The sequence below is a fragment of the Capricornis sumatraensis genome, chromosome 3 (genome assembly GCF_032405125.1).
Source record: "Capricornis sumatraensis isolate serow.1 chromosome 3, serow.2, whole genome shotgun sequence".
Lineage (NCBI taxonomy): Eukaryota > Metazoa > Chordata > Mammalia > Artiodactyla > Bovidae > Capricornis > Capricornis sumatraensis.
Genome location: NC_091071.1, coordinates 155,424,618 through 155,439,988, shown reverse-complemented (window position 1 = coordinate 155,439,988; position 15,371 = coordinate 155,424,618). Strand labels below are relative to the sequence as shown.

General features: G+C 40.7%; 1 protein-coding gene and 1 non-coding gene across 2 annotated transcripts in view; both read right to left on the bottom strand.

Moving 5' to 3' along the window:
- Positions 1 to 2,661: 2,661 nt before the first annotated feature.
- On the bottom strand, positions 2,662 to 2,732 carry TRNAG-GCC (transfer RNA glycine (anticodon GCC)). Its single transcript has one exon. It is a non-coding gene; the product is annotated as a tRNA-Gly (tRNA).
- Positions 2,733 to 4,785: 2,053 nt separating this feature from the next.
- MOGAT1 (monoacylglycerol O-acyltransferase 1) overlaps positions 4,786 to 15,371 on the bottom strand; it is a 29,451-nt gene continuing 18,865 nt past the window's right edge. Inside the window, exons 4-6 of the mRNA XM_068969055.1 lie at positions 13,377 to 13,551; positions 12,628 to 12,827; positions 4,786 to 4,947 (exon numbers count right to left, since the gene is read on the bottom strand). Coding sequence (XP_068825156.1) covers positions 4,793 to 4,947; positions 12,628 to 12,827; positions 13,377 to 13,551 — 530 coding nt within the window. The 3' untranslated portion in view covers positions 4,786 to 4,792. The remainder of the gene's footprint in view (positions 4,948 to 12,627; positions 12,828 to 13,376; positions 13,552 to 15,371) is intronic.

Here is a 15,371-nt window from a genome sequence, read left to right as displayed (position 1 = left end):
CTAAAGGGTGGTTTGAGCATGGAAGCCTGGAGAGCAGAAAGGAGTGCGATAGTTATTTTCTCTGGTTGCATCGATATGACTGCATCTCAGTAAATGAGGGCTTGAAATCCAACCAGAAAGACCTGAAGCTCCAAGTTGGTCTGCAAATGGAACAAGGGAGAATCATGCAAACCCTTGGGAATACAAGGAAGGTCAGATTTATCTTTATTCTCAATAGAGCCTACGATAATTCTTAACCAGAATTTAAGAGCTATTAAAAAAAAAAAAAACAGCAGCCGGATGAGGCCAGAGCCAGAATGGACTCAGGGCTTGGAGCTGACCATGACCTGACAGAAGCCCTGTTTGCACCTCTGAGTAATGAGCTTGCTTTGGCCACAAAAAAATCACAACGTGGCTGAGGGAAGATCTTTGCAGGGTCTGTCACTCACCCTGGGCCCGAGACACCTTGCCCCATCATGCAGCTCCGATACAGGAGGCTCCAGGGCCCAAGCTCGCTGTTGGAAACTTGGACTTTGCCCAGACGCATCTCCAAAATAGCTCTTGCAAAAGGGAAAAATCAACAATGCGGTGTACCGGCCTCAAGAAAGAAAAATGTTCTCCATCCCAATAAGACCGAGCTTGCTGCCGAGTTGTTAATCCCTTGCCTTAAGTGTATTTTAAATCCTACTTTACTTTTTTGGACACTTTTGCTTTATAGAAGGATTCTTGGTTTACTAATCAACAGTCATGGGACGGTGGTACCTCCTGTTCAACCTAGAACGTGGAGTCAGTTCCAGTTTGCATTCAGCCTCACTGGGGTTTAACTGCTCCATCTGCAGCAGAAGAAACTGACAGACTCTGCAGTCCCTTCTGGCTCTAATACTTGGCTCCCAGGGCACCATCCATCAGACTTCCAGGTCAGTGCCTCAATCATTCATGCAGAAACAGCAGTAGTCTGCTCTCTTGGGGCCACGATCAAAACATACACAACACAGAGATTCCACCACCTAGGAAATCCTCACCTAGGAAAACCTATCTGTGGATTGAGATAACCTTCTTTTTCTCATATAATAGATCAAGGCACTCAGCTGATGGCATTTGGGAAAGATTAATTAAAATAACAAAAATACAAGTCATGAGAGAAATCCCTTTGTTTTAAATGTAAAGAATTGCTTCTGCGTTTGCCATCCCAGAGAAACAGGAGCAACTACTTGGTTATATTGACGTTTGCCTTGTTTTCCTCCTTTAAAAAGATATACAAATTCTACTAGAAGGAACTCTCCTTAGCCACACAAATAGACATTTTATCATTTAACAAACAAACGAACATGAGAACTAGCAACCTTGGGCTACTGGGGAAAAAACCGACAGATCCCATTAACACTGTCTCTTGTTTCAGAGGAAAAGAAGACAGATAATCTGCCCCAAACGTGTTTTCTGATTTATCACAAATTTGGCAATCTGCACCAGCGAGGTAGTTCAGAAGCGATGCACAGTTACAGAAGTAAGGACACTGAACCTAGACGCCACCTCCTGTGTGTCCCATGACAGAAACAGAACTTCTACTGGAAGTAGGGATTTTCCTCTTAACCCTACACACACAGTAAAGGATCACTTATCATCAGTGATTTGGAGAGACTTTGTTTTCACAATCATGATGAAGGGTTTGTGTAAATCATGGTTCCCCTTGAGACAGAGCAAAACAGGCTGGCTTTCATCAGCACCAAAGCTGCAGCCTTCAATGAGTGTAACAGACCTAGCTGGGTATAGACAATTTCAATACTTCTAGCTGCAGGACAAAGGAAATGACTCAGCCGGTACGTGGTGTGCACAGGAAACGGGAGAAAGAAATGTCCAGATCAAACAGCGTAAATGCGCATTTTCTTAAGGCACTAGGCCCTTCCGGTGTACTGGGGTTATTTTTGTTGTTGTTTTGCTATTTAAATTTTATGGGCAATTACACATTAGATCAGCACCTCTAAAACTGAAGAGATCTCCATCAAATCACACTAATGAATACAAAATATTGCTCACATTGTGTTGTAGCAAAAATTCCTATCAAAATATTCCCTTCCCATCTGCAGGACTATACGCGACTTAAAACTATGCTTTGAGATTAAGAAAGGACTTCTGGCCTGGCTGAATTAAGGAGACTCTAAGGAAGAAATAAACTCCCTAATACACACCAAAAAACAAGATTTTATGTGTGCCAAAATTAAATAGACTGATGTCTAGATTTTTTAAATAGCAAAATTCTAGATAAATTAATCAGAGCAGAACTCTTCCCATTTTTCAGGGCTTCTGCTTACTGCAGATGGGCTTTAATTGCTCACTAGACAATCCAGTGGAGGCTGGTGGTCAGCCTGGTCCCTCACTACTGTGAGATTAAAATTCATAACATGGTGAAATTGCAAAAGACTGTGTCACGAGATTTTCATAAACTTTTCCAAAAGAATGAAGTTCATGGGTTTTATACTTAAAAGCCTTTGGTTATTATGGTTATTTGGGCCTCACAACTTTGCTCACAAAAACTCACCCCTGACCAGCTAGAGTGTTGTTTAGTCGATAAGTCATATCCAACTCTTTGCAACCCCATAGACTGTAGCCCGCCAGGTCTTCTGTCCATGAGATTTCCCAAGCAAGAATACTGGAAAGGGTTGCCATTTCCTTCTCCAGGGGATCTTCCCGACCCAGGGATCGAACCTGTGTCTCCTGCTTGGCAGGCAGATTCTTTACCGCTGAGCCACCCGGGAGATAGCTAGAGGGTAGCTGTGTAGTTTCATGTTGTTTGGTATTGAGTAATACAAAAAAGAATTTATAGTCAAATTATCTGCATCCATTAAAACAGGATGTGTCCTGGGAATTCCCTGTCAGTCCAGTGGTTGAGACTCTATGCTTCTTCCACTGCTGAGGCCTGGGTTTGATCCCTGGTCAGGGGACTAAGATTCCACAAACCACGGAGTGCAGCCAAAAAAAAAAAAAAGAAAGAAAGAGAGGATAAAGCAGGATGTGTCCTATTCCTGGCTTTGACAAAGAAACTGATCTAATTTTAAGACCATGGGTCAGTGGACTCCTGGTCAGCCCAACCATATGAAGCCAAAAGGATTCCAGCCTAAAAGTCTTCTATAGAACAATTGAGAAGGTTCCCTTTTCCCTGTATGAAATGGTCTTCTACTCAGGCCATTACCTGGAATGATTGTGTTTTGTTGCCCAGGACTTGCTGTTTTAAAAGTTATGGGTTTTAACACATATTAACAATAAGTTAAAACAACTCAATAAAGTTGCCCCTAAATACTGAGAGAGCAGGAGGTGTAGAAAGACATGTGGCAGCAGAGATCATCTGAAACCTAGATAGTCTTCTTACTTAATAAATAACGACTTAATACTTTTCGACTAATTCTCAGAATCTCCCTTCTGACTTGCTTCTTACGAACCAGCCCACAGTGTTGTCAATTACCGGCCTAGGACAATCAGACATAAATTATCTCCTTCTGAAAGTGGGTCTTTTCTTAGAATAGGTTTCATCTTCTGGTATAACTTTAAAAATTCTTCACATTATGGCAAAGTTTGTTTGTGTGTTCACCTAGAAATACATCCATTAAACAAGCATTTATTTCATGTGTGCTAAGTGTCATAAGTTGACTCAGGCCCACAGGAGACATCCATGAACAGAAAGGACAAGGTTCCCACTCTTGGACCTGACATTTTGTTAGGGAGAATCACCCAACCGGAATCAACTGTGAACTGGTCACATCTCACCAGAAAAGACACTTTCTTTCAGAGCTTGTCTTACTTGAAGAGGCCATAAGGGGAGAAAATCAAAACCCCTGTATTACCATGAAAACCTGTTGGAATTTCAATATCGTGTGTGTGTGTGTTAGTCACTTAGTTGTGTCTGACTCTTTGCCACCCCATGGAGTGTAGCCCACAAGGCTCCTCTGTTCATGGGATTCTCCAGGCAAGAATACTGGAGTGGGTTGCCATTCCCTTTTCTAGGGGATCTGCCTGACCCAGGGATCAAACCTAGGTTTCCAGCATTGCAGGCAGATTCTTTACCATCTGAGACATTAGGGAAGCCCTTCAAAGTCTTAAAACCCATCAAAAGCATGTTTTCCAAAAGACCTCCTTATCTGTAGCAAATGAACATATTTCTACGCAAATGACAATGATGAATATTTCTGAGCATGATGAGAAAAGAGAAGAAATGCTCTCATCCACATGGGTTTCCATATGGTGGATTCATCTTATTTCTAAAATGGCATAAGAATTATATATATAAAAACGCGTTGGTTGATATGACCTAAAGGATCAAATGATCTAAGTCTTAAAAGTAACATTATTCACTAACAAATGGTCTGTGCAAGCAGGAAAAAAAAAATGATCTCCTCCAGCTCTATATGGGAAATTATTTTACACACTTCTCTCATAAATGTCTCAGCTGTGCTGAACAACAACTGTCACACTCAGTGAAAACACCACATTAAATTATTGTGATATTCAGTAAAAGAGTCTAATTATCTTTTAAAGCTGTCATTGTTTTTAAGCACATGAATAACTCTAAACCTTTTCTTAACTTGTAAAACAATTTTTACCCTCCTACTTAAAGACACTTAAAAGGCTTATCATCACCTCCACCCTTACCCTATAGTCACTCAGATTTTTAGTTACCGCAGATAAATATCAACATCTGTCACCATACATATTTTACAGTTGCAAATTTGATTTCATTGTCAAAGGAAAAAAATTTATTTAGAATATCTTTTCTTTCAACGGGATGTTCTCTCACTCTCTTGCATGTCTTCTAAGATGACAGTTATCTAAAAATGAGAGCTTCATTTTCTGGAATGCCATACTTCCCTTTGTGTTCTTCAAATAATTTTCTCAGCTCCTCCATGTAGGTCTGATGCAACTCCTCAATCTGCTCTGAGGTTGGGTTCAGGGTCTGACGAACAGGGATTGGGCGGCCAACTGCAAAAAACAAAGAATGCATTGTTAAGTAAGAAACCAAATCCACTCCACCATGGACTACCACCTCTAATGGACAGCTCTAGAAAGATCTTCCAATCAGAAGCTGTCAGGCCTGTCAGCTCCAATCCCTTCTTCATTTCACTGGCTGCCTGCAGTGGTCACACCATCTCTTCTGGTGACAAATGAAGAGCCTCCCTTCTCCGCACATGCTGGATTGTCAGCGCACTGGTGGTTTTGACTTGGAGTCAGATGAACTACTGTGCTGGCTGCAGCTGTGGGGTACAAGCACACGGCTGTGTGTGCACGTCACCAGCTCGCTCCCTCTGGTACAGCTGACAGCCAGACCACAGTGCTCTATTATCACTGCCTGGGGAGGTCTGGACTCATGAGCCTTCAGCCCTCTAATCTGGCTCTTTGTAATGCCATCCTAAAAAATGAATATGCATCTTCACTGCCGAGAATCTGGACTAGAAAACACACCAAATCACAAGGGTTCCACTGTGTGTAACAGCAGAAAACAAAACCAACCAAAAAACTTCATAGAGAAAAGTATTAAACAAATCACAGGCCATTCATTCAGTGGAATTCTAGGCAACAATTTCTTTTGAAAGCTGAAATAATATTTTTGAAACTATGTATGGTGACAGATATTAAATAGACTTACTGTGGTGATCCTTTTACAATATACACAAATATCAAACTAACACTTGAAACTAATCTGTTATATGTAATTATATATCTCAATGTAAAAAATGAAATATATATGTGTGTTCACACACATATGCAAAAGTTTAAAATGCAGCAGGAAGGGGAAAGCTGCAAAATAATACAGCATAACCCTATTTATTGAAAATGTTCTATATCTAGGTGCATTATAAGCATTTAGTCTACTAAAGTCAGCCAAGAGACACTGCTAGCCCTTACATGGAGGGAAGAAGGGAGAGCTGGGGGACTTATATTTCATTTGTATTGTGCCAATTTTCTACAATGAGAACGCATTAGTATTACCTGTATAATTAAAAAATGGACTAATTTTTTTAAACCTAGCATTTATATAATAAATAACTTTTACCTCACTTGTCTCAGATTAAAGACTAGATACACATGGCTGTGCCACCCGCTCTTCAGTCCTCTCTGCTGTGCATTGCGCCCTCTGCTGGCCTGATGCTGAAACTAATGCCAAGAGCTGCAAACCTACAGAACATCAATGGCTGAGCAGCAAACTGCTTATTACTTTTGGTCAGCTTCGGCATGAGATCAAGTGGGGCTGTAGTAACAGAATGGCACTCGTAGGGCTTCCTTTGCCTACGTGGAGTCTCCTCATGCTACCTCCAAGGCTCAATCCATGTCAGTAACAAAGCGTGATTAGTTAAACAGAAACCAGATAAAGAGGAAGTGATAAATAACTGCAGAAAGAAGTGTGATAATAGTATGGGAGGTTAGGGAGTACAAGGAAGGGAATGATACAGACACAAACACACACAGAGGTATCATAATGCATCATATATTAAGATCTATATTTATATACAAGGTTATATATAATCTATCCATCCTATGTGTGTGTGTGTGTATATATATATATATCCTCACAGCAACATTAGTATTCTCAAATTCCTATATTTTTAGCTAGATATAGCCTCAAGAAGCTGATATAGAGTTTTCCTTGAAAGCTTGGATGTCAAACATATATAGTAGGCAGCAGTCCTTTGTGATTCAACGTAAAAGTATCACCATCAGTTGTGGTTGCCTTTTTTTTCCCCCTACATGGTTTGTGAGATCTTAGCTCCCCAATCAGGAACTGAAGCCAGATCCAGGGCAGTGAAAGCACCAAGTCCTAACCAGTGGGCCACTAGGGAATTCCCATGTCAGTTGTGGTTGAAATACAGACTAGGAGAGACTGAAAATTGATGGAAACAGGAGCTGATGTTGCACAAGAGGCACCAGGCTAGACCACATCCAGGGCTAACTCCCCAGCAGGTACACCCAGCTAGCAAGTAACTTCCTCTCTGACCTTAATTTTCACATGTATAGGATGAAAGTCATATAGTCAAAGCTATGGTTTTTCCAGCAGTCATGTATGGATATGAGAGTTGAACCATAAAGGCTGAGTGCCAAAGAACTGATGCTTCTGAATTGGGGTGCTGGAAGACTCTGGAGAGTCCCTTTGGAAAGCAAAGAGATTAAACCAGTCCATCCTAAAGGAAATCAACCCTGAATATTCATTGGAAGGACTGATGCTGGAGCTGAAGCTCCAATACTTTGGCCACTTGATGTGAAGAACTGACTCACTGGAAAGATTCAGGGCAGGAGGAGAAGGGGAGGGACAGAGGATGAGATGGTTGGATGGCATCACCGACTCAGTGGACATGAGTTTGAGCAAGCTCCAGGAGATAGTGAAGGACAGGGAAAACCGGCATGCTGCAGTCCATGGAGTTGCAAAGAGTCAGACGTGACCTGGTGACTGAACAACCATAGGATAAAAGAATAGGTGATCTTGAGGCTTCCTTCATGGCTCAGACAGTAAAGAATCTGCCTGCAGTGCAGGACGCCCAGGTTCAATCCCTGGGTCAGGAAGATCGCCTGGAGAAGGGAATGGCTACCCACTCCAGTATTCTTGCCTGGAGAATGCCATGGACAGAGGAGCCTGGCAGGTTATAGTCCATAAGAAGGCAAAGAGTCAGACATGACTGGACAACTAAGCACACACACATTTTTAGCTCTAATCTTTGTTGTTGTTTGATCCCCACCCCCACCCCCCAGAAATGAGAAATTTACAGGCATAGTGAGAAATCTACCTGTAAATCTACTAGCAAATGTGTGGTTTCATAGAAACGGTTTGTTTTCTTGTGAAATTATCATGGAGAGAGATTAAATGCAACTATTCTGGGTGGGAGGGGGATTTATAGTGATACAGGGCCTACGTGCTCTAAGAAGAGGAAGTCTTTTATTTTGCTCCTAGATTACTCAGATTGCTGTTGTTCCGTTTAAACCCAACACTTTTGCCCTTCATTACTAAACTAACCCAAAATTGGATTGGAGAGTAAGAAACCTTTCTAATTACTTTTTAGGGATAAAAACAGAGGTAACAAAAGAAAAACGTGCAAATCTGAGAAGCACCTTCAGAGCCCTAGAAGATCATAATTCCCTCTTTCCAGAAAAAGGAGATTTTTACTACTAAGGAGAAGAAAGCTGTTTCAACATGAGACTGGGTTAGTTGCAGACTGCTGCATGACTCCCTCTTTATAACACAAAGGAAAAACCAGTTGCATCAGTTTATTCTGGAGGTAGAACTCACTGCCCTGGAAAAAATCAGCTAAAATCTACTTGTGGCAGAGTTGGGAATCAGCTCTCATCTGTGTTTTGTTGCTTTTTATAGCTAGCATGCTCCTTTGTTCCATTTTCTGATTCCATCCAACAGTTCAGGATTAGTTATGTCTTTATTCCTTATGTAGCAGTCTTGCTCTAATTTCTGTGATACTGTGCTGTATTTCCCTAGACGAAGAATGAGCAGCTTCATGAGTTGTTGTATTTTCAGCTGGAAAAGAGCTTGGAGATGTCCATTATTTTCTTCTCATTGAGGCAATGAGTAGATCTTTCACAGTAAGGAGTCTTTGTTCTATTTTTCTGTGATTATGAAAATTCTGCCAAGTTTCTCTCTCTAATGGTCTCACATAGCAATTCCTTTTTCTTTAGATGCTACATAGCCATACACTAGAGAGAGAGACCAGGCAGAGATCTGGGCAGAGTAGGGTTGGGAAGAGTCAAAACCTGGGTTCAAGTACAACCTCTGGCTTATAATGGAGTCTCATGCCCAGTGTAGGCATGTGTGTGTGTGTGTGTGTGTGTGCACGCACACACACATAAACATACACACTCATGAACATTTACCGAGCACTTAATATGTTGTACGGGGCACCATACCAATCCCCTTATTACTATCTCTCAGGTGGCACAGTGGTAAAGAATCTACTTTTCAGTGCAAGAGAAGCAAGAGATGCAGGTTTGATTTCTGGGTCAGAAAGATTCCCTGGAGGAGGAAATGGCAACCCACTCTAGTATTCTTGCTGGAAAATTTCATGGACAGAGGAGCCTGGTGGGCTACAATCCATGGGGTTACAAAGAGTCAGACATGACTGAATGATTGAGCACAACAACAACAATCCCCACTTTATAATTTAAATTTAGATTAGGTTCCTCTTTCTTTCTTTCTATTGGGTTGACCAAAAAGTTTGTTCAGATTTTTCAGTACGATGTTATGGAAAACCTTAAAGAACTTTTTGGCCAACCCAATATTTCAGAAAAACCCCTTAGCTGTTTTATCCCTCAGGGCAGACTAACCGAATTGAAACAAAATGGACTACTCTTGTCCTCAAGTGGGATCCAAACCAGTTTTATTTAAATAAGGTACATTCCCTTCCCTAACTTTTTTTATAAAAACAATTCAAACCTATAGAAAAAATACAATAAGCACGTGCATGCCCTTCCTCTAGACTCACCAATTTCAAACATTTTGCACACACATATATACACACTCAGTATGTATATAGGTATACACATGTATTATTATTTTTGTTTTTTGTAGAACCATTTGAGAATAAGTCATAGACATCATTGATTCGATCATGCTCATGCCATAAAGACAAAGACAAACTACTCATGCCATAAAGACAAAGAAAATTTTAAAAACTAATCCAGTTTAAAGTAGACTAATGAAATATGAAAATTAAATGCAAGGTATGATCCTGTTTTGGGAAAAAATACTGCCCTTCACCAAAACCCACAACTAAAAAGGAAGTGACTGTGGCAACTGATGAAATTTGAATATGGAGTGTACACAGTTAATAGCATTTAATTGATGTTAAATTCCTGTATCCTACTGACACTATGAAAGAGAATAATCTTGTTCTTAAGAGAGATACATAAAAGTAGTGAGGAACAAATGGTCATGTTGTCTGCATTTACTTAAATAGTTCAGTGACAACAGTAGTATAAAGTGTATTTGTGATATTATTAGAGAGAGAAAAAAACTGTAGCAAAAATGTTAACAAGTGGTGAGTCTACGAGAAAGGAACATAGGAGTTCATTTTACTACTCATGAGACTTTTCTGAGCATTTGAAATTTTTCAACATGAAATTTTAAAACTTAAAACCAACACCTAAATATTTTACTTTCTTGCTCAAACAACTTTCCATCACATAACCGGTACTGGCTCTACAACTTGAACTTATTAGTAAATTGAGGGACTTTCCTGGCGGTCCAGTGGTTAAGACTTTGCCTTCCAGTGCAGGGGGTGAGAATTTGATCCCTGGTCAGGAAGCTAAGATCCCACAAATCTCACAACCAAAAACCAAAAACATAAAAACAGAAGCAATATTTTAACAAAGTCAATATAGACTTTCAAAATGATCCACATCAAAAAAATCTTAAAAAAATATCATGCATGTGTGCGTGCTCAGTCATGTCCGACTCTTTGTGGACTGTAGCCCACCAGGCTCCTCTCCGCATGGGATTTTCCAAGCAAGAATACTGGAGTGGGTTGCCGTTTCCTTCTCCAGGGGATCTTCCTGACCCAGAAATCAACCTCACATCTCCTGTCTTAGCTGGCTGGTTCTTTACCACTGAGCCACCTGGGAAATTTATTTAAAATTTTTGTTACTACGTACTTGTTTGATTTCTGAAAACTTGAGAATTACAATCAGACAGGCCTAACTAAAGACTAATTTGTTGATTCACAAATGTGTCTTGAGCTCCTACCCTGAGAGCACTGGAGACACGGCACAGAACAAAGAGCAAAATCCCCGTCACCTGGAGCTCTTTGAGGCAGAAACAAAGAAAAAGCAACATTCTTACAAGGAACTGGGACTTTTTACAGCTGTTCTTGAAGTCCAAACTCACTTCCTTTTTCTCTCCCAGTTGATGGGACATTGAAATCAGCTTCTCTCTATTACTATGTAATAAAATACAACATATGTGAACAGTTTTTTCTACTTTGATAAACTGATAACTCAGATAAAATATGTAAATAACATACTTGTGACACATGTAGAGAAAATACATGGTAGTTTCTTTATAAATTATGTCCAATGAGAATGACCCTGAAAAATCATATCGTATAACTTCCCTCATATCCCCCCAAAATACCAATGACCATACTTTGCACGTATGGGATCAAAACTGACTAACATTTTGACAAAAAAATGGAACCACTTATCTTGAAAAATATAACTGCAAGCTTATCTCAGTATTCCTATTACATTGATTAATCAACTGTTAATATTCCATTTGAGTTAAAAACAGCATTTTAAAAAATGGCATGTGACTGCATGAGAAATGCAAAGCTGTTAACAGACTGACAGCAGTGAACTCCCATTCCAAGGGAATAGATCTAGAAAAATGTTTGAATTTCATGTAATGGGCCACTCATGGTGAAATTATTACTTCCATTTCATATGTGTATATAGTCTGGCTAATCTTGCTATTAGCAATTGACTCAGCGCTTTCTCCTTTTCCACCCTCCAAACCCCTTTTCAACCTCAGGAGCAATTATTTTCCTCCTCTGTTCTTCTGTTAACATGGTTGTTACCTTCCTCCCCTATCTCAATGCTCCCCAAACCCAAACATGCCATTTTTAAAGGGCAAATCAGTCTGCGAGTGAGTGCTCAGTTGATTTAGTCATGTCTGAGTTGGTGATGGACAGGGAGGCCTGGCGTGCTGCAGTTCATGGGGTCGCAAAGATTTGGACACGCCTGAGCGGCTGAACTGAACTGAACTGACCCTTTGCATCTCTCTAGACTGTAGCCTTGGAGAAGGCGATGGCACTCCACTCCAGTACTCTTGCCTGGAAAATCCCATGGACGGAGGAGCCTGGTAGGCTGCAGTCCATGGGGTCGCTAAGAGTCGGACATGACTGAGAGACTTCACTTTCACTTTCATGCATTGGAGAAGGAAATGGCAACCCACTCCAGTATTCTTGCCTGGAGAATCCCAGGGACAGGGGAGCCTGGTGGGCTGCTGTCTATGGGGTTGCACAGAGTTGGACACGACTGAAGCGACTTAGCAGCAGCAGCAGCAGCAGCAGACTGTAGCCTGCCAGGCTCCTCTGAGACTCCAGGCAAGAATACTGGAATGGGTTGCCATGCACTCCTCACGGAGATCTTCCCAACTGAGGGACTGAACCCATATCTCCTACATTGCAGGCAGATTCTTCACCCACTCAGCCACCTGGGAAGCCCTATCTTAGAATACCTATAAATATACCTAGTTGGGAAAAAAAATGCTTTGTGGTAGAAACTGATGCCTATGAACTAAACCTGATGAAGACATCTATTATACACAAATTTTCACAAGAGACTCTGATGTATTCAAAGACTTGCTATGTTATCATCTTCTAGTACAGAGAAATAGATTCAGCATAGACTATTAGGAACTCCACTTCTAAAATTGGATTCTATTTGGAGTGCAATAACAATATTTTTGAATGGAGTGGATTCCCATTCAAATGGAAAATATAATCATTTCGTAAATAAAAGGCATACTGTAAAGGAAGGTCAAATAATATCTATAGGACTATTATTTTAGGAAGGGCTTACTCAAAGCTACTTCAGTAACAATAAACATTGCTCAAAGTAAGATAATCCTTTTGCGCAGTTTAACAAGCCTCCAGTATTTGATGTACATACCAACAGTGTGAATGTGCTTCCTATAGGGGATTAGGCCAAAACTGTACTGAAAAATTCCTCTGGCGTGGAACAGTGGCAAAGCAAATCCCATCATCTTCTGTAGTTTCTCCTGCACATTTCGAAGCCATGATCCTTTGGGGTTGCTAACTTGATTAAATAGTTCATTTTCACCAAAAGAAAACACTGGCACCAAATAAGCACTGGAAATAACAAGGAGGAAGAATAAGCATTTTCAATGAAAAGGATTTAAATATTTCATTTAGCCCTGCTGACCTGCAACAGATTCCTCACAATTGTTTAATGTCCCCAAGCCTCCTTGGAGTGCTAAGTTTATGTTCCATGGATTGAAACTGAATTACTCCTGAAGTCCTTTGGGGAGGTACCTTAGCAGTCTTAGTGATTTGTGGGATTTTATTCTATAGAAAATCAAGGTTCCAGAAGTTTCTTTTTCATTTCTGGTTTTGGCCATGGCTCATTTGTTCATTTGGTTGGAAATCCATACTGTGCCTATGAAATTTTGTATTTTGCTTGTTTTGCTCTTATAGACAAGTTGAATGGCTGGATGCCATGACACTGAGTTATCTTAGAGGGACGGTTGTCTTCTATTTCCCATAAACATTCACATCTGTATTCATTGGAAGGTCAGTGATGAGGTCTGTCTTTAAGGGCCAGAAAAATTACTTCTTCGAATTCACTTAATAATGGGTTAGCTTCCCTGACACAGTTGCCTGAAATGAAAAGCCACTTACCCATGGGTCAAAGCAGTTTTCACAAATCCCTTCCGCTGGCGGATGAACAGAGTGAACTTCCCAGGATGGGCATCCAGTGATTCCTCTGCGCCCCCGAGCACAATGACTGAGATGTTTCCACCTCCCTCTTTGCTTAACACGTGGGACACACTTTTCTTGGAAACTGAGACTAGCCCTTAGTGAATAAAACAAAAGGCGTTAATTAATTGCCCTTTAACATTCTTACCTTAAGAATCTATAGCAACAGTTCCCATCCTTTTTGGCATCAAGGACTGGTTTCATTGAGTTTCATGCAGTTTTTCCATGGGCCAGGGGGATGGGGGGTGGTTTGGGGATGATTCAAGTGCATTCAGACTGGTTCCAAATAGGAAAAGGAGTACGTCAAGGTTGTATATTGTCACCCTGCTTATTTAACTTCTATGCAGAGTACATCATGAGAAATGCTGGGCTGGATGAAGCACAAGCTGGAATCAAGATTGCTGGAAGAAATATCAATAACCTCAGATATGCAGATGACACCGCCCTTATGGCAGAAAGTGAAGAAGAACTAAAGAGCCTCTTGATGAAAGTGAAAGAGGAGAGTGAAAAAGTTGGCTTATAGCTCAACATTCAGAAAACGAAGATCATGGCATCTGGTCCCATCACCACATGGCAAATAGATGGGGAAAAAGTGGAAACAGTGGCTGACTTTTATTTGGGGGTCTCCAAAATCACTGCAGATGGTGACTGCAGCCATGAAATTAAAAGATGCTTGCTCCTTGGAAGGAAAGTTATGACCAACCTAGACAGCATATTCGAAAGCAGAGACATTACTTTGTCAACAAAGGTCCATCTAGTCAAGGCTGCAGTTTTTCCAGTAGTCATGTATGGATGTGAGAGTTGGACTATAAAGAAAGCTGGGCGCCGAAGAATTAATTCTTTAGAACTGTGGTATTGGAGAAGACTCTTGAGAGTCCCTTGGACTGGAAGGAGATCCAACCAGTCCATCTTAAAGGAGATCCCTGAGTGTTCATTGGAAGGACTGATGTTGAAGCTGAAACTCCAAAACTTTGGCCACCTGATGCAAAGAGTTGACTCATTTGAAAAGACCCTGATGCTGGGAAAGATTGAAGGCAGGAGGAGAAGGGGATAACAGAGGATGAGGTGGTTGGATGGCATCACCAGCTCAGTGGACATGAGTTTGGGTAAACTCTGGGAGTTGGTGACGGACAGGGAGGCTTGGTGTGCTGCGGTTCATGGAGTTGCAAAGAGTCGGACAAGACTGAGTGACTGAACTGAACATTTATTGTGCACTTTATTTCTAGTATTATTACATCTGCTCTATTTCAGATCATCAGGCATTAGAACCCGGAAGCTGGGGACCCCTGATTTATGGCACTAACAAATATTAAACAAAATTTCCTACACTGCTGATATTTGGAGCACTGTATGGGTTTATAATTTTTCCATAGCCAAATCTTTGGTAATAGATTCCATCACTAAGATCTAACATTTTGCCAGGTGATGGGTCAGATCTTTAAAATGTCACTTGATCATTACTAGGTCTACCAGTTGTTTGAGTAAGTTGTGTACTGCTCAATTCTGCAGACTCCACCCATATTGCATTTTAAGTAAAAGGCATCTCCTGAAGTTGTTCAGTGCACAACCTGCACAGCTGTATGTGGTAGTCTTGATCATTACCCTGGCAGATCCTTGCTCAGAACCAAACAATATACCCTCCAAGAGGTTGCACTGATCTTCTGTTCACCAGTGATTTGTTTTCAGGTACTCTATATGGATTTTTATTTCTCAAGCATGGACTTATAATGTAAATGGTTTCAAAAAAATTCAGACATCTGACAAATAACCTGTATCAATTGCTAAATCTGTGCATGGTTCCAAAATATCTAGTTTGACTTTGGTAAATTGTTTAAGACATAAGTTACATAACTGTTCAGTCTTTATATGAGACTTCCCATTTAAAAATAAGTTTAAAGACTCCTTTTCAGATTTTAA